This window comes from Littorina saxatilis, linkage group LG4 (assembly GCF_037325665.1).
Source record: "Littorina saxatilis isolate snail1 linkage group LG4, US_GU_Lsax_2.0, whole genome shotgun sequence".
In the NCBI taxonomy this organism is placed as follows: Eukaryota; Metazoa; Mollusca; class Gastropoda; order Littorinimorpha; family Littorinidae; genus Littorina; species Littorina saxatilis.
The window spans coordinates 12289638-12316649 of NC_090248.1; the positions used below are offsets into that span (position 1 = coordinate 12289638).

General features: G+C 42.7%; 1 protein-coding gene across 1 annotated transcript in view; it reads left to right on the forward strand.

Annotated features, from left to right (window-relative positions):
• LOC138963968 (uncharacterized) overlaps positions 1–18704 on the forward strand; it is a 104917-nt gene extending 86213 nt beyond the window's left edge. The window contains exons 2-3 of the mRNA XM_070335829.1: positions 4944–5027; positions 11788–18704. Coding sequence (XP_070191930.1) covers positions 4944–5027; positions 11788–11963 — 260 coding nt within the window. The 3' untranslated portion in view covers positions 11964–18704. The remainder of the gene's footprint in view (positions 1–4943; positions 5028–11787) is intronic.
• The last annotated feature ends 8308 nt before the right edge of the window (positions 18705–27012 follow it).

Here is a 27012-nt window from a genome sequence, read left to right on the forward strand (position 1 = left end):
ACTCCTTCATTTACATTTTTAGATTGTTTCAATCGATCAGCCAAAGACAGAAAGTGCTCATTGAATTGGTCAGGAGAAATGGCGCTATTTAATCTGCTATTTCTTCTTTGGGATTTACCTAACACTTCATTTATGGCTTGCCAAAGCGTGGCAACATCCTTTTTGTCGAGAGAGAGAGAGAGAGAGAGAGAGAGAGAGAGAGAGAGAGAGAGAGAGAGAGAGAGAAGAGAGGAGAGAGAGAGAGAGAGAGAGAGAGAGAGAGAGAGATGTTCGCGTATGTGTGCAGTTGAATGCATGAAGTACTACGCAATCGCTGTATAGTTAATTGTACCGAAGGACGTTTGTTGTGTCAGGGCCGCACAGCTTTGTCTTTCAACATGCCGTCTTGTTGACGTGAATATTTGACATACGTTAAACTTTTTCCCTTTGGGGATTAGATTTGTTATGTTCTATCTCGACAGGGAAAAAAAATGGTTACAGGAAATCAACACGCTTAGAAATAACCTCTAATGTTGTTGTTCGCGTTCTTTTTGATGTTTCCGCCAGTTAGACATTAATGATCAGCTTGTGCGTCACAGATTACTTCCAACTCAGAAATCAAATGCTTGAAATGTGTCCATTTTCTGACAGTGTATCATTATCACGTGCAAACAAGCCCTACCTAATGGCGACATTCTGTAGCCCTTTTTTTCCCCCTTTTTTTTTTTTATAACGACAGCTGTCATTATTTTGATGGAATCGAACTCAACAGACTTTAGAAAAAAAAGGCGTAAAAACGAAAGTGAAAATTCGCATCTTATGCACCCGACACGAACGATATATGATTGAAGCCGGAAGGCGCTTTACAAAGAGGAGTTTATGAAAAGGATCAATACGACATAAAACAAATTAAAAAATGACGAGGAAGAGGAAAGTCAGTTTTAACACAAAGGACGAGAAAAAAAAATCAAAATGATTGAAAAAAAAAGACAGGAAAAAAAGAAAACAAATCTTGAAAAATAATAGCAAGAAGAAAACAGAACGAGTTAAGGGGGGAAATGGAAGAGGAGAAAAAAGCACCTAATCATATAGTCTCACTTGCGAGTTTTGAGACCTGTGATGCAACTTGACACAGCATATTGATCGTGTTACTTCCCGGCATTTCCTCACAAGCAACGATTGCCTCAACTCGGAATCTGACAACTTCGACAAGCGCCCAAAAAGAGCAAAACAGAAAGAAAAGAAATATGTTGGAAAGCGAGCGGCAATGAATACTTGGTAAATCGACAAACTCCCTTACCCTCCCCCTCCCCTCCCCCCTCCCCTCCCCCCCCTCCTCCTTCCCTCCCCACAAATAAAGGAGAGAAAACCCCAAACCAATTGATAGAAAAAAATGAAAGGAACAAAACAGAGAAAATAAAGAGAATTGAAAAGTTGCCGAGCTAGCACTTCAGAATATCAGCAGGAAAAGACAGAAAATTGAGGCTGCAAGGGGGGTCGGGGGGGGGGGGGGGGGGTGAGTTTCTTTGAGTTTTCGGTCGTGCTAAAGTGGGTTAGGGGAATATGGACGCGGCGGAAAGAACAGTTGTGTGCGCTTGAGAGGGAGGTTGTGGGATTCGAGACAATTTTTGATTTTGGGGGTGGGTGTTGTATGGGGTGATTGGGAAGAAGAGAGAGAAGAGCGGTAGGTGGAGCGGAGAGAGAGAAAGGGGGGGATGGAAGAAGTATTACAGCGTTGAAAGAAAAAGTGCGAGGTCTTTCTTTGAGGTTTGGTTGGTGCAAAAAGAAAAAGAAAAAAAAACTGACAGGAGGGAGGGAGGGATAATTGTAGGGGTCGGTCCCTGTCACGTTTCCAAGGAAAGTGGGTTTCCGGAACACGGGACATGTAATCGCTGGGTTAGATATAAAGGGGCTGACAGAAGGGTGGGGAGGGCAGAAAATTGGTTTCAGAACCACTTTGGCGTGTTTAATGCGTATACGTTGATGCAAGTTAGAGAAGCTAGTAACAGAGCACAGATAAAAGAAGGGGTTACAGGGAGATTCAGCGAGAGGGGACACGGAGCTCAAACACCCGGTGTTGCAGGCATAGAGTTCTACCCGTTAAATGAGGCAGACGCAATCAATACAAAATGAGGTGCCATCGGGGGTACACGGACCGCTTCCTCCCCAAATCCCCCCAAGCTGCTTGAATTGATGTCGTTTAGTTGATTGACACCGACAGGCGATTACAGGCTATGGGGAGAGGGGTGGGGTGTTGGGGGGGGGTGTGCGGGAGGGGGGAGGAGGAGGAGGGGGAGGGATGTGGCGGGGGAATCATTGGGGATGCATGGAAAAGAACCATGAGCATTGCAATTCACCCCCCCCCTCCTTCCCCTTTTTTAAGACTGTGCTTTTTCAGACTTTCTTTTACAGCCTTTGCAAATTTACTCTATTTTAAGACTCATTTACTTTTAACGCCTAATTTTTCCAGACTTTCGGAGGTCTTTAAAGGGGGGTTCCACAGTACAATATCGAAAGTAAACGATAGATGACGAGGATGGCTTATTCCGAGAGACGGAGCACTTGGCAGCGAAAGGCCTGCAGACATCTAGTGTGTCCGCCTCGGCGACTGATGCGCTGATGTATGGAAGAAAGATTGCATCGACATCACTTTTGCGCGGCTGATCGTTTGACATGATGAACAGGTTGTCTGAAAATTCTAGATTGATGTAGCGATGCATACAAACATAATAAAACAAATAAAAAGCGGAGAAATTTGCACGGATAAATAACTTTGAGAAGAATTTCGGAAGCGTTGGAAAGATTTGACAGATCTGCGGAAACGATGTTCTGCATAGTTGCGCGTGTGCCAATATATCATGGAAGGAGTATAGGGGTGGGGTGCTTGTTGAATTCTTGAAACTCTGCGTACGACCGTTCCTGCATGCAGCTATGCAGAGATTTGAATGAACGGTCAGTTGGGCAGACACGTACATCGATTAGAAATGACCCTTTTCCGAAGACAAAACATATTCATCCTTTGACCAACAAACATTTAAACGAAACAACGCCACACAGAGATCGAGATCGGCAGTCTGAAGGAACTGACCTGGTGGAATTTTAGACTCGCATACAGACAACAAGACAGACAGAAAGACATACAGACATGCAGGCGTACACTCAGACAGGCAGACAGACAGACAAACAAACAGAGAAAAGGACAGTCAGAAGGAGAGACAGAATAATCGGAAGGTAAGGTCTTTGGGGAGAGGGTCAGTCTAAGCTAGGCTGGCTGGTTCGCGGGGGAGGGGGGGGGGGGTGTTGGATGGGGGAGGGGATAAGGATGATGGTAGTGGGGGGAGAAGTCGATAGCTAATTATATCTGTAGCTTGACGATCTGGCGATACAGGTGGCACAGGTGGAGGTCGGCAAGTGCTAAATGCTTACGTTCGCTCTACAATCTTCGGGTAACGTGCCAAAATATTGTTGTGGGGGTGAGAGTGTGGGGTGCAGAAAGGTCGACGAAGAGTAGGGCACGTGGAATTGATAGAAAAGTTGGTGTGCACACGAGAGAGAGAGAGAGAGAGAGAGAGAGGTCGGGGAGTGTGTGTGTGTGTGTGTGTGTGTGTGTGTGTGTGTGTTCGTTCGGCAAAGAGTAGGGGGGCTGGAGGAATTGATAAAAAGGTTAGGGGGAAGAGAGGCAGAGAGAGAGAGAGAGAGAGAGGGGGAGAGGGAGGGGGATTGTGTGTGTGTGTGTGTGTGTGTGTGTGTGAAAGTGTGCATGCGTGCTTCCGTTCGTTCGTGCGTGTGTGCGTACGTGCGCAGCGGGTGACCTTCGTAGCCGTGAGTGCAAAAGAGTTGGTGAAGATCGAGAAAGCAGGAAGACTGGAAAAACCGAGTTGGGAAGAATGGAGGAAGGTGGGGGGGGGGGGGGGGGTCAGTGGGTTCTTTTGAAATTAGATCAAGCACGAAAGCATATTTTGCGTATTCCTCGCCTTATCTATCAGTTTCGTGCAGTGAGTCGAGCATTTCCGTGAAATGCTTCATAATGTCTTGAAAGATTAAATCACTCCATAGCGGCTTCAACGATGAAATCATCTCACAGTATCTTCGAAGATGAAATGTTTTATAATGTCTTCAAATGAGTCTTGATGCCTTGAACGATAAATTCCAAGTATCCTCTGTATTGCCTGACCTCTTATTGCCCTGCATGCGTCACGTAATCTTTCAGTACATCGCTACATTCAACCATTGTCAGTCCGTCTGTCTGTTATATATTTTTATCCATCCATCTATCCATCCATCCATCAATACATCAATCCGTATGTCCGTCCGTCCGTCCGTCCGTCCGTCCGTCCTGCGGATCGTCTTTTCATAATCCATTCGTCAGTGTTATTCATCGATCAATCATTTTATCCATGTGAATAATATTGATAATAGTGAATGCAATTGAAAGCCAGACATTCTCTCTCTCTCCCTCTCTCTCTCTATGTCTCTCTCTTCATCTCATTTGTATAAAATATAATGAAAGATTATCAAGATAAGTGTTGAAGCTATCACTTGTTCGCCATGTTTTGCTATCGGAATGTGTATTGATTATCATTTCAAGAACGTGTCCATAAGCAATCTGCTTGTTAACGTTCTTAATGTTGTTATTGTTTGAAACGTGTGTATAAGAAATTGAATAAAACACGCTTAAACCAATAATATATTCTGTACTTGCTTGGTGCTGTGCTGTGTTGTGTTAAATTGTGTCTTGTCGTGTTGTGTTTGAATTGCGTGGTGTTGTATGTGTAGAGTTGTGTTTTGTGTAAATTATGTGTCGTCTTGTGGTATGTTGTGTTATGTTGAATTCTGTTGCATTTGCGTAACAGCATCTTAGAGACTACTTGTACAATCAGCCAATTGTTGGTAAGGGATAAGTTCATTCTGATATTATCTTGAGTGTGAAACTAACCCAGGTTGTGTCATTTTGTGTGTTACAGAGGAGTCGTGCTGTGGCAAGAAATGCTTCGTCGTCACTGTCGTTGCCCTCTTCCTCTTCGTCATCTTCGTCTCCTTGCCGGCAGGTGGGTTCTTTTTACATTTAGTCAAGTTTTCACTAAATGTTTCAACATAGAGGGGGAATCGAGACGAGGGTCGTGGTGTATGTGTGTGTGTATGTGTGTGTAGAGCGATTCAGAGTAAACTACTGGACCGATCTTTCTGAAATTTTTCATGAGAGTTCCTGGGTATGATATCCCCAGACGTTATTTTCATGTTTTCGATAAATGTCTTTGATGACGTCATATCCGGCATTTTGTAAAAGTTGAGGCGGCACTGTCACACCCTCATTTTTCAATCAAATTGATTGAAATTTTGGCCAAGCAATCTTCGACAAAGGCCGGACTTTGGTATTGCATTTCAGCTTGAAGGCTTAACAATTAATTAATGACTTTGGTCATTACAAATCTGAAAATTGTAATTAAAATTATTGTTTTATAAAACGATCCAAAATTACATTTATCGTATTCTTCATCATTTTCTGATTCCAAAAACATATAAATATGTTATATTCGGATTAAAAACAACCTGAAAATTAAAAATATAAACATTATGATTAAAATTAAATTTCCGAAATCGATTTAAAAACAATTTCGTCTTATTCCTTGTCCGTTTTTGATTCCAAAAAACATATAAATATGATATGTTTGGATTAAAAACACGTTCAGACTCAGAGAGTTAAAAAGAATAGAGATATAGAAAAGCGTGCTAACCTCCTCAGCGCAACCGCTACCCCGCTTTTCTGGATTGTTAATTTCACTGCCTTTGCCACGAGCGGTGGACAGACGATGCTACGAGTGTACGGTCTTGCGGGAAAAATGCAATGCGTTCAGTTTCATTGTTTGAGTTCGACTGAGCTTGACTAAATGTTGTATTTTCGCCTTACGCGACTTGTTTTTTGTTTAGCCTGTTTCAATGTAGACTCTTCTCCAACGCGAATTTATTCGCGCGTGACGTTTTATGTTATGTAAGCCGGTATTTTTTTTATTTTTTTAGTGGGGATTTAGAGCGCCTGAAAAATAATGTCTCATGTCTCCTGTTCCGATGTATGAAATCCAAAATTTAGAGTTTAGAGGCATATGTACGCGCTCCCGTGTTTACAAAGTGTAGTTTGCCCACAATCGATGTCAAACGCACCATAAGACCATATAATGACGATACGTCACCATGCGCGGACCATAATACATGCATTACAGCTTGTTCTAGCCTCTGAAAAAGTGAGGATGTCAACAAAGCCGCGGTGTTCTCTCCCTTGCATCAACGTTACATGTGTTGCCAAATCTATAAATAGGACGATCCAGATCAAAATGAAAATTCAAATATCTCAACATTTAAGGGGTCCTAGACCACAATATTTTGCAGGGAACTTAATTTAGTCTGTCTCCAGCTGTTGGTAAAGCAATTAGCGTGTATAGTCATCGAGTACATATGGCTTTAAGATAAATCCCTTACGCACTAAAGAGCATGCCACGCGCCACACTGCCCTGGCTGTTACATGGGTTAAGATCATCATTCTGCTAGGACACATACCAACAATGCAGAAGCTTGGCTGCTCACAAGTTTCGGTTCTGCTTAGAAAGCATCTCTGCATTAGAATTTGGGTAAACATATATATATATAAGGGAAAGGATATATATGCTCTTACATTCTTATATTAGAAAGCATTGGCGGGTCTATGGGGATGGATGTAATTGTTTACAAGTAAAGAAAAAAGAACGGCATTTTTTTGCATACAATTTATAATCACTTCCGTGAAAAGATTAACGTGCAATTTAGTGCTGGCCACAGACATTGCGTGTTAAAACGAAATTTGAGATGCAGCACCTACGAGCTTTATATAAGTTTGCAAAGGTCAACAACTTTTTTTTTAATCTCACTTAAAAATATCAAGTAGAGTATCAAGCGCGTGAGACGAGACAGTTTCTGATGAAAGGTCAACCTCTTCGCACTTGAAAACGCGTTTTATACGATAAAAGCAGAAAAAGTATTCAAGATAAAAGATGTTCGTGTGAAAAAATCGATACAGGCAAATCTTCAGAGACAAATTGAACAAAGGTTGTAGTCTTTGACACTGTTTTCTTCGCAGAGTACTACTGTAACTGGTCTGGTTCACTTAGAGGGCATCCAGTATTAGTCTGTTCCGCAGAGACCTGACCCAGTCTTTACAGGCATAGGCCCTATCCCTTCTCTCGAAAAACAGTTCCGCTAACCATCTCCTATCTGCTTTTGCATAGGATGAGATCATCCCTTCAATTAGACACATACCAACAAGAGGCGAAGCCATCAAGGAGTCACGTAAGAAATCGACAAACAGTAACACAAACTCAATCACTCCGTCACACATACATACACACACACACACACACACTCACACACACACACACACACAGTAAGCATAGGTGAAACTGTGCAAGAAAGCGAGACCCTGGATCTGCCAATTAGTCTCGGCCCGCTCACAATAACAATGACCGAGACTTTCAGTAATTCCTTTGCGTGACGTCTAACCCTCTTACGTCATAATGTGACGTCTTCAAATAGTTTCTATCACACACCTCAAACACTTTTGACCGAGACGTAATCTTCTTATGCGAGCTTTATCCATAGACTCGGAAATGTTAAAGTTTCTATCACACACACACGCACGCACGCACAGACAGACAAAGTTTATCATCGCATAGGCTACACTTACGTGAGCCAAAAATCAACATCCTGATTGCTTCATGTGCAGAGTAAGAGTGTGTGGTTTTTTTTTTTAATGAATTAAGTTTGGTCATTTTCAAGCCGCTTGTGTCCGTTACATGATAACTCATCAAACAATTGCCACGCTCAACAGAGAGCACCCAGGCTGTTGCTGTTTTGTATGTGTCGAAGTGAAAAGAAGATGGGGTGTGCACGTTACAGATCCCACGATTGACAAAAGGGTCTTTCCTGGCAAAAATGTATAGGCATAGATAAAAAATGTCCACCAAATACCCGTGTGACTTGGAATAACAGGCCGTGAAAAGTGAATGTTCGCCGTAATGGCTTGAGATTTACTGGCCGATGTGAATGCGTGATATATTGTGTAAAAAATTCCATCTCACACGGCAGAAATTAATATGTAAAGCGCTTAGAAAATGTCAAGCGCTATATAAATCTCCCATATAAATAAATAAATAAATAAATGTTATCCCGTGTAAAGCCTGGCCAGGTCTGAAAATGATGAGTCATTGTGTTTACACAGGACGGACCGTGCCTGTAAGCAACATGAATACATGTCAAAAGAGGCTTCAAGGAACGTATTTGATGCGGAATGCTTCTACCATCTCGTTACATCAGCGAGACAAGTGTCTGATAAAAAGTTGTGTAACTTTCTGCAAATGTGAAATATCATTTTTCATGGTATATTTTCTAAAAGCGCGACCCCAGTGTTCTTATTTTAAATTTGGTCTAATCTGGAAAGTGGATTCTGAGCTCCATTAGCTATCAGCATTCCCGTAAAGAGTGTGTTGAGGGCCCCAAAGGGTTTAAAATCGTGATCGTGATTGGCGTTTTTTGACCTTTCTGTGACCGTGATTGCCGAAATTTCCATTTCTGTGATCGTGATGGGACTTTGCCCGTGATCCGTGATGACAAAAAAAATCAAGTCTCGTGATCGTGATCGTCATTTGTTTTCGTGATCGTGATGGGCATTATTGCAAAGCATGTTATTTTCAACGTACATTTTTCACAGCTGTATCACTCTATGATCCTCTATTCGTCAAGGTGTTTGTGATCGTGAAAACAAAAATCAAGGTAACTGTGATCGTGAAAGCTAAAATTTCCCTTCCCGTGATCGTGATGATACCCCCCCCCCCCCCCTTTGGGGCCCTCAGTGTTGTTTGTGCTCGTTTGTTGTACAGACTTTTTCCTGTGTGCGTGTGTGTTGGGGTTTTGGGTGGAACAGGTGATGTGTTTTAGGGTAGGACCTGTAGGGGATGGCCAAGGGATACAGCGTTTTGAATTGGATTTATTTGCTGGGCCAGCCCAGATATTGTGGGACACGATCAGGAGACATGAAAAATGAAAGAAGCTGCGTGTATGCTTGCTTGTTTGTGCGTGCGTGTGTGTATGCGTGCGTGTGCGTGTGTGTGTGTGTGTGTATGCAGGCATGAGACCAAGGGTAGGGCGGATGGTGGCGAGAGAGGTGAAGGAACGGGGAATGTTTACAGTACCGTGAGCCGGGCTGTGAGCAGTGCCCGCCAGTGTTTAGCTCAGGCACCGGTCCCGGCAGACGCGCCTTCGTTCTACGCAGGAAAATGCAGCGCGCTATTCTAGCCATCTGGCCAACTCTCGTCCTTATCTCTAAGGCAGACTGATACCAAGAGGTGTAAGTTACACCCGCCTTCAGGCTCAGGCATTTTCAAACGCTCGACTCAAGACTATATGTGCGTGCGTGCGTGTATGTGTGTACGTGCGTGCGTGCGTGCGTGTATGTGTGTGTGTGTGTGTGTGTGTGTGTGTGTGTGTGTGTGTGTGTGTGTGTGTGACGAACAGAGAGAGAGAGATAAAATCAAATCAAATCAAGGGGGAGAGAGAGAGAGAGAGAGAGAGAGAGAGAGAGAGAGAGAGAGAGAGCGAGAGAGAGTGAGAGTGAGAGTGAGAGAGAGAGAGAGAGAGAGAGAGAGAGAGAGAGAGAGAGAGAGAGAGAGAGCAAGGAATGTGGAGGAATTGAGCAAGTTAAACACATAGCCATTGGTGAAACGAGAGAGAAAAGGTTCGGGAATAGGTAGAACGGGGAGTAAAAAACGACAGCTGAAGAAATTCTGATGAGACACTGGACAGAAGCAGAATATGAAGAAAAGTGTGATGAAAAGCACCATTCTCCCAGACTCCTTTTTTTGTGAGAACAATTCTTGTCAGCTCTTTCGCGAAAACACGCGGCTGGAAAGAAAATAAGGGAAAAAGAGTAGAAAGAAAAGTGGAAAAGAAATAATATTTATAAAAAAAAAGTGAGGCAAACTATCGCGTGACACCAAGGAACAAGGAAGCGAAGGGTGCAAAAAGAGCATGGCTTGAGGGGAGAGTGGGAGAGCGTAAGGGGGGGGGGGGGGGGGGGGCATTTTCCCCCGAGGAATGTTCCAGTTGATTGTCTGCTGAACCCCCCTCCTAGAGTCCATTTACTTTAAATTGCTGTTGTGGAAAGCAAGATTATTTTTGGGGAAAGTGTTTTGGCGAAACAGAGGAAGCGAAGGAGATTAGCATTGCAAATGAGAATATCGCGTGACACGATGCTAGATTGAAATGAAGGAGGAACGTACTTAGCTAAAGCACCCGGATTGTTATTGCAGCGGTTAAAAATGTATTCCTTCGTGCCTAAATACATTGCTGAGAAGTCACTTTCCTGTTGTGTATATATATATATATATATATATAGAGAGAGAGAGAGAGCGAGAGAGAGAGAGAGAGAGAGAGAGAGAGAGAGAGAGAGAGAGAAGAGAGAGAGAGAGAGAGAGAGAGAGAGAGAGAGAGAGAGAGAGAGAGAGAAATCATAATGATAATAAGTGATACATCTCTGTTTTCCGAGGGTAATAAAATACGCATTCTCATACCTTTTTTTCATCGAACCCTCGACCAAAATAGAGAAACAAATGTTTGAAAGTATTAACAAATAACTAATGTAACTAACATAGATGAACTAAAACGATGGTTATGCAGACCAAACACTTAGAGAGAGAGAGAGAGAGAGAGAGAGAGAGAGAGAGAGAGAGAGAGAGAGAGAGAGAGAGAGAGAGAGAGAGAGAGAGAGAGAGAGAGAGAGAGAGAGAACGAGCGAGAGAGATAGAGAGAGAGAGAGATAGAGAGAGAGAGAGAGCGAGAGAGAAAGAGAGAGAGAAAGAGAGAGAGCGAGAGAGAGAGAGAGAGAGAGAGAGAGAGAGAGAGAGAGAGAGAAGGGGGGGGGGATCGGGGAGAGATTTGTGTATGGATGGGTTTATAACTCTTACACACATTTGCCTTTCTTGGACCCATTTTCTATGTGACATTGCATACAAGCCCCCCCCCCCTCCCCCCCCCCTCTTCCTCTACAACCCCCTCCTTACCACCAACTGTAGCTCGGAGCATTAACAGACACTTAGAACTGGCATGTAGCCTACTCGCTTTTACCACTAAACTCGCATTTACTTATTTTCCAACTTCTCTTTGTTTTCTGTAGGAGCTTTCCTGAACATCCACGGAAACCTTGAGGACAACCATAATATCATCCCATACCTAGTGGAATGTTACTGTGATAACCATTCCTATGATTGCTATCGATTCTTTAACTGACAGTCACTCGGTATAAATTGTCTTTCATGCCTATGTTCCACACAGAAGCCTTCCTGATCATCGGCCACGGCAACTGCGAGCACAACTATGTTTAGCGGATACAGACTGTCAGTGTTACAACCATTACTTTATTATCTACTTTCGCTGACAGTTTCTCGGTACAGCAGAACCCCCCTTTTAAGACTCCCCAATGGAAGACTCCCCCCCCTCCCACCCCACCCTCTTGAAGACCTTCCTGTTGCAGAGTTTCTGTTCACATCCATGTAAATTTACCTCCATGTTTGGACTCCCTTTTTTCTGAGACCTGAATCTCTGAGATTGTTGTAACTTTTCTCTCATTTCTCTGACCACAACAGGAGCCTTCCTGATCATCCACGGCAACCTCGAGGTCAACCATATTTAGTGGAAAGCAACTGTCATAACCATTCCTATGATGGCTATCTATACTTTAGCTGACAGTCACTCTGTCTAACTTTTCTCCCATTTCTCTGTCCACAACAGGAGCCTTCCTGATCATCCACGGCAACCGCAAGCACCTGCTGGCCTTTCAGCTGGGCGGGGCCCTGGTGGTGTCCATCCCCGTGGTCGTCGCCCTCATCTTCTGCCTCATCCTCTGCCTCAGGCGCAAGTCCTCGTCGCGGAAACTCAACTTCAGCACGGCCTCCGCTCAGATCTGACGCCAGCCTCCCCCTCCTCTCCTCTGCTGCGCCGACCTTCGGGATGACGGCGGGCTGAAGAGCGGCGTCTGATGATGCCTCCATGGATGGATTGATGGATAGATGAAAGCGGCCCAGGGTGTACGCGCATACGTGGACTAGAGGGAATGCTGTGTGTTCGTGAGGAAGAGGTTCCTGGACGTGCGCGTAAACATGGACCAGATGGAATGCTGTGCGTTCCTCCGGGGAAGTTCAGCAGTGAAACAGCATGTGTAGACTTTCCAATTGAGGACAGATATAAAGAATTATGTCTGCTGACACATACATGGATGGATTGATAGTCTTTGAGGGAGAGGGAGGGGTCCTAGGATGTGCGCGCTTATATGGATGGACCAGAGGGAATTCTGTGTGTTCGTGAGGAAGAGGTCCCAGGATGTGCGCGCATACATGGACCAAAGGGAATGCTGTGTGTTCGTGAGGAAGATGGAAGAAGGGGGGAGGGGTAGTTTTGCAGCCGAATGCAACGGACATGCTGCTCTTTACGTCTTCTGTGTAGACTTTTTGACAGAGGGCGAGGTGAAAAGTGGTGTCTACTGATAGTGACGGATGGATATTTGCTTGACGATCTGGGGACATAATTATATGTGTTTTAAGGTTTGCCGTGGACAGGGAAGATGCAATTGCTTTTTTCTGCTCCGGACTGGGATGTGACAGAATCAAACAGAAACAAAACCTTTGAACCTTCTTTCTTCCTAATCTGCATTGATCTGCGAAGGCGGTAAGGGACCACTGCCTTTTCAGAGAAGACCCTTAGAACGAATGGATTGTGGCAAAAGTTAATGGCGTACTTCACAATTTAAAGACGGGTTCAGGGGAAGTTCACGCTGCTGACTTTATGGACCCGAAGACCAGGACCAGAGGAAGTGAGAAATAAAACTGTGGAAAATAAAATCCAGGATGTAACTCTTCAAGCCTCATAGAGGATTAAGCAAGAAAAACAAGTCTCACACCAAAGCTGCTTTCTGTTGATGTCAGTGTCGCTGTATGCCTTCTGCCGTTTAACGATGGCGGGAAGGAAAACATTAAAGCAAGACTGATCTACAGGTGGCCTAGACTGTAGGAGCGCGGGGAACTGAGACATGTAGACGTTGGGGCTGAACTATTCTAGTACTTGAAACACTACATGTCGCTCATAAGGAGTGGTATTACCGGGGATGGCGAATAAATAATGACCTCAGGAAGACCGAGTATAGGGCCTCCTCATGTTCATGTCCTCAGGGCCTATCTTACTGCGAACAAATGCCGAGGTCTTCTGCGTAGGAAACTAACGAACAGGAAATGCTGGAAAACATTGGGTTATGTTACAGCTCAAGAGTAAGAAATAGATCCGGAAATGACGGCAGTACTACGATTTCAGACACCACTGTTTGATCTTGAACGAGGCCTCCGATCCCATCGTGGAGACTTTCATCAGACATGGAGTAATTGTGGATACCAACCAGGCAGACAGACAGAAAAGCATCTTCAGTTCCTCTCACATTCACGAAGACCCTTCAGTTCTGTTCGAACAACAGAACTTGGGGAAAAAGCATCCTCCTGTCCGGGGCCAGACACACCTTGATGGCAGCGCGCAATCTAAACACTGACACCAAGAGTCCAGACGAAACCCGGAGGCGGGAACTCTTAGAGCGAGGCCAATACAACACAAATACGAGCCAATAGCTCCAGGACTCGGCAAGGAAGAAAGGACAGACAGCAGCAAAGGAGGGGAGGTTTCGCTAAGTCTTGACAGGCTGCCGTTCTCAAGAGACTGGAGTGACCGAGGTCGTCTTGTTTGCTTTGTTCAGCAAGAGATCTGAGCGCGGAAGCCTTTGGTGTCTGAAAGTATTGCTTCGACTTTGTGTTTAGTCCTTCTAGAGTGGTAGAGTGAGGGGGCCGGAGAAAGCACTTGATGTATAGCGCTTTGGACTCTCCTGTCTTCGTCTGTGATCAATTTTATTTTGAAGCGCTGGATGTTTCATACTGACCAGAGTTATAATCTGGTCAAAGCAATGCAGACTGAACGTCTTAGTATTGGACATGCTCATTCACTTTTCATTTAAACCGTTAGTTGTGTGGCTAGTCGACCTGACTTGACAAAACTCTCTCCTCAACTTCTAGTCCGCATGCAATGGCACAGCGATACATTGACTGGGTCTCTGGGCTGGACGGAGACTACACAGATTAGATAAGACAATCAACGATGCGTGAGTTACGATCAACAATTCTTCATCGTGTCTACACTGAATAAGTGAATTGCAGGTTAGGCCAAAAAAAAAATAGGTGTGGTTACGGTAACATAGCCAAAAAAAATAGGGTAGGTAGGTAGGCAATCACTTTTCTTTTTTTTAACTTTTTTTTCTAATGTGTACAAATTAAACCTACCTGACAGGGAAATAAGTGTGCGACACGGGCGCTTTCGCTTTCATTGCGTTTTTTGCACTCGGTTTTTTGTTTTTTTGTTTTTTTGTTGACAAATGTAATAAAAAGTTATAGGATCGGCCCCTAAAAATAGGGTAGGTCGGGTTACCGTAACCACACCTATTTTTTTTTTAGGCCTTATCGTGTGGAAGAAGAGGACGAAATGTCACACAAAACAAGCTCTTGGTTCCTCCGTTGTTGCTTCCCCTCCTGGGAGTTGTTTTTAACTTAAGGTCGATAGAACTTTTAAGTGTGAAAAAAAAACCAGTCGAAGAAAAAAAGGTTTTCACATACATGTGCAAACTTGTCACTGACATTTCAAAGTATTATTTTCTTGTGAAGAGTAGGCGTTAGAGAATAACACTGAAAGGTCTGGTTTAGAGTACAAACGAACTCACAGACGCTATCAGTAAAACAAAGCGAGGTCGCCCTCAGTCCCAAAACTACCCTCCCTCTCCCCTCCACGCAGAAAGTATCCGCTTTTCTGCAGACTGAGGAACAACAAGTGTTGGGTTGGGGTTTTTTTTTTTTTTTTTACTTACCACAACGACGATCTGCACGTGCATTCCTCATGCAGTCAGCGTTCGCCTACGTCATAGCTGTTGTGCGCAGGCTTGCACCATACAGCAATTCCCCTCTTCCAGCGAACTTTCTGACTGACATTTTGCTGCTTTGACATTTCGAAATGTGTGTCTTCGATTACTACTGTATTTTTTGTGTGTCCATTTTTCTTTTTTTTTGTTCCTGTTTATGTTTTTTTTTTATCAGTATTGGAAGTGGCTCAAAATCTCGCAGGGCAAATGTGAATTGGTGTGTATGGGCGTGTGCGTGTGTGTGTGTGCGTGTGTGTGAAAGCACTTTTGTAGTAGTCAGCTGAAAAAAATAATCTCACACTCAGTGGCAGACATCGACATACACAGTTTTGGAACACACGCTTCAAAGACACCACCCGAAAACGAAGAACATTACTGTTTGTGTGTGTGTGTGTGTGTGTGTGTGTGTGTGTGTGTGTGTGTGTGTGTGTGTGTGTGTGTGTGTGTGTGTGTGTGTGTGTGTGTGTGTCTCGTTGTTTTTCCTTCAACGAACTTTATTTGTGTTCCTGTGAAGAAACTTGATTTTAATGAGCATTTTTGGTTTGTGTGATTCTTGTCTATTTCACATTCCGGGGGCCAAATAACTGCAACGTCCCAGACAGTCTGATATTACGTGTATTTTGATTTCGTGTATTTGCATTATTGAAAACATGTATTAGGAATGTACACAAGATAGCTGTAGCAGAATCGTGCCCACAATTGTTTGATCTCAGTTTAATTTTTTTAGCACACAGTGTATTCTAGTTTATACGATTATTACACCGACGCTGACGTACACCAGAAAAACCACAACATGCATTTGTAGGGAGGAGGTGGCATTTTTGGAACAGCGCGAAATTCACAAGAGTGTCTGTAGCGATGAAAATATACTGCTCAACACAATGTAAGGCGGGCATCTGATGTATTGCTTTAAATGCAGGTCAGTGATAAAACTAAAGTAAGATCAATCATCAAGATAAGATAAGATTTTTATATAGTCCATGAGAGTAACCTCACAGAACTGGTGTTCAATGACAGTTGAAGCAGTCTTTAACTCAGTCAGGGCAATTCTCAAGTCATACATCCCCGCCCCCGGTTAAACCAGAAAATGGATACTGTCGCTCAATAAAAACGCAAAGTGTATGTTCTCGTTCAGTCCTTCGCGCTGGTCCAGATATATGGCAAGACTACTCTGATTATTGTTCTGCCCCCACATGTATATTTTTCTCAAACTTCCAGGTTGTCCCGTAAACTCCGTACCGCATTGTATGTGTGCCAAATGCTGTTTTGTGGTGGTTTTTTTTTTTAATGCAAAACGTTTTCGTTTCAAGTTTAAAGGCTGACATTGTCCTATTTAATTAGTTTAATTACTTCCAGGGCTTTTCCCATCGTTGCGGGGATGTATAAATTAAGCTTCCTGCAAAATTCTAGGTTTGAAGTCCTTACCAATTACGAGAAATGATTAATTCTTTATTGCCTTGTTTAGCAACAGTTCTCCAGGACTTGGGCTATGTTTAGACCGTTGACGTCACTTCGTGACGTTACGTAAACCAAAGATGGCGTTTGAGACTGTTCTGTTTACATTCGACACTATGAACACCACTTTGCAATACTGAAATAAATTTTTTCTGTGTTCGAAAGCTACAGCCAATCGTTATTATATCCCCTTAGGTACAGTTTTATAACATTATTGGCACATGTAAACAATACGAATATGGCAGCCTTTAAGGAGAGAAAAAAATCACGGTGCATGCCGACAAAACGATTGGCCCTCTAATACAAAATATTGTCTTAATACATTTGCTTATTTAGAACCAAGGTTTTACCATAACGAAAGTGAATAAAACTGCTCGAATGCCCCCCCCCCCCCCTCCCTCCTCCCAAAATTAGAGATGCCTTCCCTAAGATTGAAACTTTCTTTTTTTAAATTGTGTGCGTGTGTGTGTGGGAACAAAATGTCTCTCACAGCTGATCATTTATATTGTTTATAATGTTGCTGATCTGGTGTAGCTTGTCAAATGCTTTGCTGACATGTCGTTCGAAATCATGAGCAACAAATTTGACGCAGCGAAGAATTTTTCGTTTATGTTTGCTACGGCTGATAATGTGTAGTGCATTGCCAATGGGTTCAGTTTCAAGATCTGTCATTGTGAATCTAGTCCTTCAGACTATAAAACATAGACTGTGAGATGTGCTTGCTTGTCGCGTTTGCACCCTTGTATTTTATATAACCGTGCGTGTGTGTGTGCCGGTGTGTGTGTGTGTGTGTGTGTGTGTGTGTGTGTGTGTGTGTGTGTGTGTGTGTGTGTGTATGAGAGAGAGAGAGAGTGTGTGTGAGAGAGAGAGAGAGAGAGAGAGAGAGAGAGAGAGAGAGAGAGAGAGAGAGAGAGAGAGAGAGCATTGGTGATAGTGGTTTGTTTTGTTATTCTGGGCGAAATATTCAATTTAACGTTCGTGTATTCATGCAATGATCTGCATGAAAAAAAGTACACACAAATCGTGTGATAGTATGCTTTTTAAGCAATTCACTTAACAGAAAAAAAGGCACGGAACTGCTAATTTGTGTACATTGCGTCATTTGTATTTCAACGAAAAGTATCATAATTGTCAACGGCCATGTATTGAGAGTGTGATATTTTATTGCCTTTTGGTTGTGTAAGCTTTGTTTATATTAGCATTTGATATTGTCTGCTGTTACTTTAAGCAAGTGTTGTTCTAGATGTAACGGCAATTATTGTATTAATTAACACAATACTTTTTTGTTAGTACGGCGTGAATTTGTAGTCACATTTGTATATAGTTGTATCTACACATGTCAGATCGATTGTGTTTATTTAAGCTCTTGTCATTTTATCTGATTAATTATAATCTTGATTATGTTTGGAGTTTTTAGCGTTTTTAGCGTTTAGAATATATTGGTATTATAAATGGTGAGATGTGTCATGCCATGCGACCGGTGTAAATTCGTGTTGCACTGGGCACTTGGTAGTTTTTTTTTTAACCTTTTTTTTTTATATATATAGTTATACATTCAGCGAACCGAGTGTTGTTGAGTACGCTTTAGTTTTGATTTGCTGGAATTTGGAAAGGGAACAAGAAAACACAAGCTTACTGTGAGAAAGTTAATGATTTGTGTTTGTCTCGGTATTTTTATTCGATATCCGGTTGCACAGTAAACGTGTACTAAAACAAAAAACAGAATGCTTTATGCGTTTGAGTCATTGTATGCTTTGGAAACAGGAACTCAAACAAAATGCAGTCTGCTTTCGAATTTAGTCATCGTTTTACACTTTAAAACACTGTGTCATGAATAAGAAAGAGACTTTTGTTTCTGTTTTTAAAATTGTTTGTAGTCAAGATGTAATCCAGGGCATTACTTTTCCCATGTTTTTCCTCTCATTTAATTACCTGCCGATGCGTTCATGGAGACAGCATTGTTTTTATTTGTAATTACGGAATTTTGTGTACAAAAGTTAATAACTTATTGATTGGTACGCTTTCATCGTGCGAATGTTGTTCGTTTAGTTGCCGTAAGGGAGTGAATCGTGGTACCATGCTTTGTTAGTTGTTTTGCTCAAGTTTTGTCGTAATGGTAGCTTTATCTTCAAGATACCTTTCTTTCAAAGTGTAGACTTCCATAGATTTGTCCAGACTGTTGCGTGTGATGAGAGCATCGGTTCACTTGACTTGGACACAATAACAACACCATGTGCGGAGTGGATTTTAAAAATGTATTTCTGATGTTGTGTGTGTGTGTGTGTGTGTGTGTGTGTGTGTGTGTGTGTGTGTGTGTGTGTGCTGCTGAATGAGTAGCACGTTGACAATGGTGTCAGGTACGAAATGATTTAAGGAAAGAGAAAAAAATTTCACGGGCCCGGTAGCTCAGTTGGTAGAGCACTGGACTTGTGATCGAAAGGTCCCAGGTTCGAATTCGGGCCGGGACGGACACGGGTCAACTTTATGTGCAGACCCAGAGACGGAAGCCATGTCCCACCCCCGTGTCATCACAATGGCACGTAAAAGACCTTGGTCATTCTGCCATAAGTGCAGGTGGCTGAATACACCTAAACACGCAGACACCTGGGTAGCGCGACTCCGTTGCTGCTAGCTTTCCACTGGGAGGAAGCGACCCGAATTTCCCAGCGATGGGACAATAAAGTAATGAAAATGAAATGAAATGAAATGAAAAACTAAGCAGCCAAACTGTGAGAGCTTTTTGTGTAATATGAATGGAAGGATTATGAAAGAATGGCCTTATTCCTTGTACAAGCTAGGAGGGTTTATGAAGTTTGACAGTTTGATCGCCGGGTTATATGGATAGCGAACACGAGAGAGCTTTCTTGAAATTGAAGGAAAACGAAAGCAAAACAGTAAGAGTAAGGGAAATAATTATGGGAACGGTCCTTGCGTTTGCTGTAAAAATCGTTAGAATTCCCTGCCTTCCACTAAGTCTCGAACCCCCCTTGGTGTCATTTCATGTCATTCCTCTTTTGGTACAGTTAGATTGCAGAGGCACCAAGCAAGAGAGAGAGAGAGGGGGGGTGGGGTAGAAGGAGACAGAGACATGGATAGATCCCCTTTTCACGTCATTTGACGTCACTCCTCTTTTGACTGAAGTAGACAGGAAAGCCCCAAGAAAGACAGAGAGAGAGATGGAGAAAGAGATGGAGGGAGAGAAAGAGAGAGAGAGAGAGAGAGAGAGAGAGAGAGAGAGAGAGAGAGAGAGAGAGAGAACACAATTTACGAAGAATTTGAAAAAAGAATCAAATAGACCAGAAACAGGAAGTTGGACGCTGTCCAGTACCCCACTGTCCCTATACGATGTCCGATCCATAACCAGCGATGTTTAATCCCATTCCCAGGCAGTGCGTGCTTGAGACCAAACCGCCCAGCACGCTTGCCCGATTCCTGAAAGACTCTTTGCCGACCCTGGCTATGTTTCGTTCAAACGACACAGACCACACTTACAAGCCTGGGCACGTGACACGGGCAAAAGACACCAATCTAGGGAGTCCTGCAATACTTGTGGGCCGACTAACGACGCTGTTTAGTCGGTCAAGCCGCGTGATTATTTGCTTGGGGGGGGGAGGGGTGGTTGCAGAGGTAGGGGTGGCCGATTGCTGCCGTGATGTGTAGCGCGATGTTTTGAATTTGGGCGGAAATTTGCTGACTGGGTCGTACACGTAATTGCTGACATTACAACACGCAAGATAGTCCAGGAATTATATCAAAAACGGAGAAGGCAATGAAATCAGTTGATATAAAACTACCAAACAATTTGATTTGAAAGAAACTATTAGTAAAGTCACTAACCGATTTTCTTTAATCTCTAGCGAAACGTTGAACTGTTCAGCAGTGTGAGCAAAGACATCGATTTCGGTGACCTTGACTTCAGTACTGTACAGCACAAAATGAAAAGCTGTACGTAAAACACAAGCCAAACACAATTTCAAGGACTCCGACCAGGCAAGACATATTCGATCAAGTGGATCACAGGTACACCAAATATCGCATAGTTCACACAGATAATAATGACAAATGATGGACAGGAATGGTAATGAACAGCTCGTGGTTTTACCGAAAAGTAGAGATAAAATGGAGGATCCAGCCGAACGAGCAGAGTCAAGCGGTAGAGTCAAGCGGTAGAGTCAAGCGGTAGACAAAAGAAGAGTGACTGCTTAGTGCGACAGTTAATCCGGTGGTCGATGGAGTCGACTCAGAGAGCATCTCCAATATCTCAGTGAGACGCGTGGCGGGATCTCAGTTGACAGGAGATGAATTGCTATCTTCTTACTTGTCTCGGTGAATTAGATGCATTGGCATCTCGCCAGTTGTCTCGGTGAAGAAAAGCCTCGCGCCTTCAGGAAGATGTTCCCCTCGTATACTGTCTTGTGCATGTGGGATAGGATTAGCTGTAAGATAGGATAAGTGGGAGCTGTACTATCATAATGGTCTGTGACAATTATCGCTGCACTTGGCTAGTAGAGCATCTATATATCGGTCTATCTATCTATTTATCTATCTATCTATTTATCTATCTAACTTTCTTTCATTTTATCTATCTATCTTTCTATCTATCTACTCATCCGTCTGTCTGTCTCGTGCAGGCCCAGTTATGATGGTCATTTTTTCATTTACTAAGCAAATGTAGAATACGTCCCTCAGCTAAAAGATCATTCGAAGGTCTCATCACCCCCCCCCCTCCCCTACCTCCACCTTCCAGCCATGTCCTCCCTTCCCAATCACTTCCCTTGTCATTTCTAAGGCCCGGAACACATCTCAAGGAGAGGTTAAAAACGGTACATCCTTCAGCTGTCATTCTGAGTTGTGTCCCTTTGACGCCGTGACGTCAAGATGTCCATCAGTGTCCGGGAAGCGGTCGTAACATAATAGCGGCATGACAAGCCTGTCAGGTCTGTAGGCACGTGACGAGTGTTCGGTCATTTGACGGCGGAGGGAGTTGTAAGTGTTAGACCGGACATGGGGTGGAAACCTACGATAGTTCCGTTAGGTCCAGTGTGCGTCGATTTGCTCGTGGAAAGAATCAGCAATCAGAAACAGTACTGCTAAACTACACGAATGTTGAAGTAACTTTGCTTCGCATCACTGCACGAATGTTCAAGTTATCAAGTAAAGGAATGAAGTTTTCTAGTACAAAAACTTGTTTGAAAAATGCAAAGATTAAAATCAAATCAAAGTAATCACAAAGAAATAAGACAACTAACAATTAAACATAACAAAATAAAGACAAAAAAGACTGTGCAGAGAAAGCAAGACGAGAACAACAATAGCAACAACAATAGCAACAGCAACAACAATAGCAACAACAATATCAACAACAATAGCAACAGCAATATCAACAACAATAGCAACAACCATAGCAACAACAATAGCAACAGCAACAACAATAGCAACAACAATAGCAACAACAATAGCAACAACAATAGCAACAGCAATAGCAACAACAATAGCAACAACAATAGCAACAGCAATAGCAACAGCAATAGCAACAACAATAGCAACAACAATAGCAACAACAATAGCAACAACAATAGCAACAACAATAGCAACAGCAATAGCAACAACAATAGCAACAACAATAGCAACAGCAATAGCAACAACAATAGCAACAACAATAGCAACAACAATAGCAACAACAATAGCAACAGCAACAACAATTTGAAACGAGCAAAGTTAACAAGGGTTAGAACTTCAGCGAACCTCGGGCCATGTAAAGAGTGAAAGAGCAGAATTCGACATCTGTCACTGTCATCCAATGGTCATAAATAATCGTGTCGCAAAAAAAGGCGTAACTGTACTGTACGGCTGCTGTTGTTATCTTCAGCAAGGAGCGACCTTTGTGATAGTTAAGACTGATGAGGTTAATGACATGTTGCTGATGACACATTGTCACACACAGAAACAGTCCATCACTAACTGCAATTCCTCCGAAAGCGGCGTATGGCTGCCTAAATGGCGGGGTAAAAACGGTCATACACGTAAATACGTGGGAGTTTCAGCCCACGAACGAAGAAGAAGACTAACTGCAATAACTATACTGCCCATGGCCATTGCTGTACTAGGGTGCGTCTTCGTCATGATGCAGAGAACTCAGTCCATCTTGCCTATCGAATGATAGAAAAGTCAGTCTTTGTCTAAAATCTATTCCTTCTCATGGGCATAAAGAAAAGAATTCCCGGTGGGTTTTGTGTTATCGAAGACGACTCCGTTTCATAGTTATCGGATAAGGACTAAACCCAAGTCTCTCCTTCATAGTTATGAAATTGTCAGGTACTCATAAGTAGAGTGTAATGATCATGGGATAGGGAATTTTAGTTATACACGTAAAATCCCACTCTTGCAAAACTATAAGAGAACATGGTAGGTCCAGCCCGTGAACGACGAAGAAGAAGAAGTAATTGTCAAATGATGGAGATTGAGCGCTTACAAGTTATTTTGTGTGTGAAAGGATGGTACTATCTAAATCGATAATACCTGATTGTGAAGACGCAATGGATCTTAACCAGTTGACAGTGGATCGTAAAAGCTAATACTTTTTGCAATCTTTTGAAACTTTATTGAAAGTACAGTACTTCTCAGATCAAGGCTATCAGCGTTGGTATTCGCTTACCAAGGTTGACAAGGTTGGCGAAAAGATGTGATAATGGAACACCATTTTGAGGCGATTGTTTACCCGGTGACTATCGTGAGGGCCCCAAAGGGTTTAAAATCGTGATCGTGATTGGCGATTTTTGACGTTTCTGTGACCGTGATTGCCAAAATTTCCATTTCTGTGATCGTGATGGGACTTTACCCGTGATCCGTGATGACAAAAAAATCAAGTCCCGTGATCGTGATCGTCATTTGTTTTCGTGATCGTGATGGGCATTATTGCAAAGCATTTTATTTTCAACGTACATTTTTCACAGCTGTATCACTCTATGATCCTCTATTCGTCAAGGTGTTCGTGATCGTGAAAACAAAAATTAAGGTAACTGTGATCGTGAAAGCTAAAATTTCCCTTCCCGTGATCGTGATGATACCCCCCCTTTGGGGCCCTCTATCGTGGTTTGAAGTATTTGCTCAGAAACGGAAAGGTTGTGACTTGAATCACGGAAGATTTATGGTGAGGATGATTCCTTTTGCCAGTGACACGGGCTTTAAATAAAACTGATGGAATTCTAACAGTCTCTAATCAGATTTAGATGCTCAAGTATGTTCATTGTTTTATCTATTCTAAAGTGTGTGCATTTAATGTGCAACTTTCTAAAGGGGTTGTGCCCGTGGTAGCAGAGAGGGACGGAGATAGACAGAGAGAGTGAGAGAAAGAGATAGAGAGACAAAGAAGGAGAGAGAGAGGGGGGGAAGAGGTGGAGACGGGTAGGGAGAGAGCTTAGAAATGGTTAAAGACATAGAACTTAATGACACATCTTCTCACGCAGTGAATGATATCTGAATGCTGATTTTCACAACGCGTTTTCTTCCCTTTCAGCAACGTCCCCTTACCAAGGATCAATGTCTGAACTTGCCCAAGGTGTGTCTTAATCACAATGTGCCAGTGACTGTGCTGAAAGGAACACCACTGTCATATTGGCGGCTACTGGCCTAAGGTGGTGTGCACGAGAAAATGCCTAATTTGGTGGTAACCAGGAACTAGTTCACATTGGTTGAACTTGAGATTTGTTTAATATTACGAATTCAACCCATACGACGCAGTGCTTGGGTCCCATTCATTTGGGAATGTTTTCGTGTTCGCTACCCCTGGAGGCAAGTCTTGATTAAAATTCCGCTTTGGGAAACTTTAAGGCATTTATTGGTAATGGGGGGTTGAGGGACTTCGCCTAATCCCTGCTTTAAAAAAAAAGGACATGGAAACTGTCCATAGGAGAAAAATTAGAGTCAGATTGCTTGTAACCGTCCGATTTGAAATAATAGTTCAGCATTGTACGAGCTATAATAATTTCTGAATATGTTTTTGTACAAAAACAGTCAGAATTGTCGAGACTATTATTAACAGAATTCCGTGTGCGAACAATCATGTCGGTAGGAGAATCCATATTATCGGCAGACATCATCTTCGTATTCATTATAGGTCTTATGTACTAGAGTGTGTGGGTGGATGGGGGGGGGGGCGTGTGTGTTTGTGTGTGTGAAGTTTATCAAGATTTGTGTCATGACGCCCCCGAAAATGTACGGGAGATAACTGTTTTCAAGCCGTATTCAAGAAATGAGTAAAACAAATTGGACATTTTTTCCCCAAACTAGGGATCTGGGATGTGTACGCTGTCGCTTTTGACTAAAACTGTGTTTCGGTATAGTGATAGTGCTTGTTTTAATTATGTGCGCGGGTGTTTTGTAATTTGTTGTTTTCCCTTCTAATTTATGTCATCTGTTTCGAGTTTACGTCAAGGACCGGAGTAAAATCTCAGAGAGAAGACCAACATTGCGTTAATTACTGCTCTTTGATTCTTGTTAGCTTGTGTAATGATTTGTATTTGTGGCTTTTTATCCCTGTGCTTGTTAAGAAAAAATCACGTTCAAAAAAAGTAAAGTTGCTCGTTGGTGTTGATTCATTGGGAAAGAGGACTGCGTTATTTGTATGTATTTTCAATTGTGTACGTATGTATATTCACTGAACATTTGTTTAGAATGTAATTATTACCTTTTGGATATCTTTTACCATTGTGAGTGATTTTAAATGCCGATGATGTAAAGATACTTACGCGTGTATTAACTATTATTAATACTGAGTATTGTGGATTGTTATACTCACAAAGTAATTATGGCACACTGTCACAGACACACACATACAGCCAGCCAGTGACACACACACGCACATACAGACACACGCGCACACGTGTACGCATGTACGCATTTAAACAAACAAACAAACACACACACACACACACACACACACACACACACACACACACACGCACGCACACACACACAAACACACACACACACACACACACACACTCACCCACACACGCCGCCAACACTTACACAATGTCACAGTAGTATTGGCACTATGTGTCACATCTTGTCATGTATAATTATGTGTTATCCTCAATGCGAGTTTCAATCTCTACTTAATGGCAATTTGTCTTGTGATCACGGAACATCATAGAAACAATGCACATTAGAAGTTGTTTCTTAGTTTGCCTTGATGTCTCCCACTGTGAAACCTTTCTAGAATTGCACGGAGTGGAAAGGGTTTTCTAGAATTGCACGAAGTAAAAAAGGGCTTTCGGAATTCTGCACGATGTGAAAGTAACAGGTTCACAAGTCGCCATGACAACTGTGTTTTCGAATTCTTTCTGAAAACCACTAGCAACGTAATGCCAACACCATATATGTCTCTGAACCTTCAAGAATGTTACGTATTGGAGCGTTTCATTTTTGACAAAACCAGAACAAACGTTAACGCTCCATCAACTAACAGCATTCTTGTGTGTTGCAAATTCTGGATTTTAGAACGTTGGCAGTATATCTGTTATTGGATTTCTCTTCAGATTAAGTTTAAATTATCTTGACCTTTATGACCCAAGGTGTAAGTTACAGCAAAGAGTTCCCACGCTTCCCTACAACTTTCCTTATACTCCTCGCTTTCTTCCTCCATGTTTCGATCGTTTCTCCCCACCCATCTTGTAACCCTCCAAGCCTGCTTCTCTGTCCTGTTGCTTCTTTTGAAAATAAGGCTTGGCATTAAGCAAAAAGCTTCAGATGACACCATTAGACCACAAATTAAATAAAACAACTCGATCCATGGTTGTTTGGGAATATTTTGCAATTTAACAATCCCTCTCTCTCCCCCCCCCCCCCCCCCCCCCCCCCTATGTTCTCCTCTCCTCTCACATCCTCTCTCTCTCCCAACCCTCTTGACAGCTGCTCCTGTCTTGCCGTCTGACTCGAAGAAAACTTCCAGAAATTTAATTCCACTGAGGTCGAGTTAAAGACACAACAACGCCCACTTTTAGTCAACTTGCGACGCTTCAGTCTACCCTCCCCTGCCTCCGCTCCCACCTCCCTTTCAGTCCCGCCCCGCCCCCAATGCGACCCCAGCTTTCTTGGTCTATTTTCGAAATCTGATTGAAGCTTTGAGAGTCTGGCTTCAGCTTAAAAGGTAACGCAAAGGTGTACGCGGCTTAATTCTTGCCCGGTTATTTTGTTTTCAATGTACTGATTTTCATATATTTGCCGAACAAATCTCCTGTACAGCAGATAATGTTAACGTGAACATATATTCAGGGTATTTTTAAAGCAGCTGGCATTTTTCCAGTAAGATTTCACAACTGCTAAACTGCGTGATTGACACTGACTGTCTTCAACGCTGAGAAATTACGTCACGCTTTCGGCTTAACCCTTCTTATTCGTGATTATGGATTTTGAGTTATTTCGGAAATAGTGGAACTCAAGAAAGACTTGAACTCAACTAAGCTCTGGGAAATACTCGATGGGAAGATTTGTTTTTAAATTAGAGTGTATTTATATGCAATTTACTTACTCTCCAGATAAGTTAGGTTTTGAATAAGTAA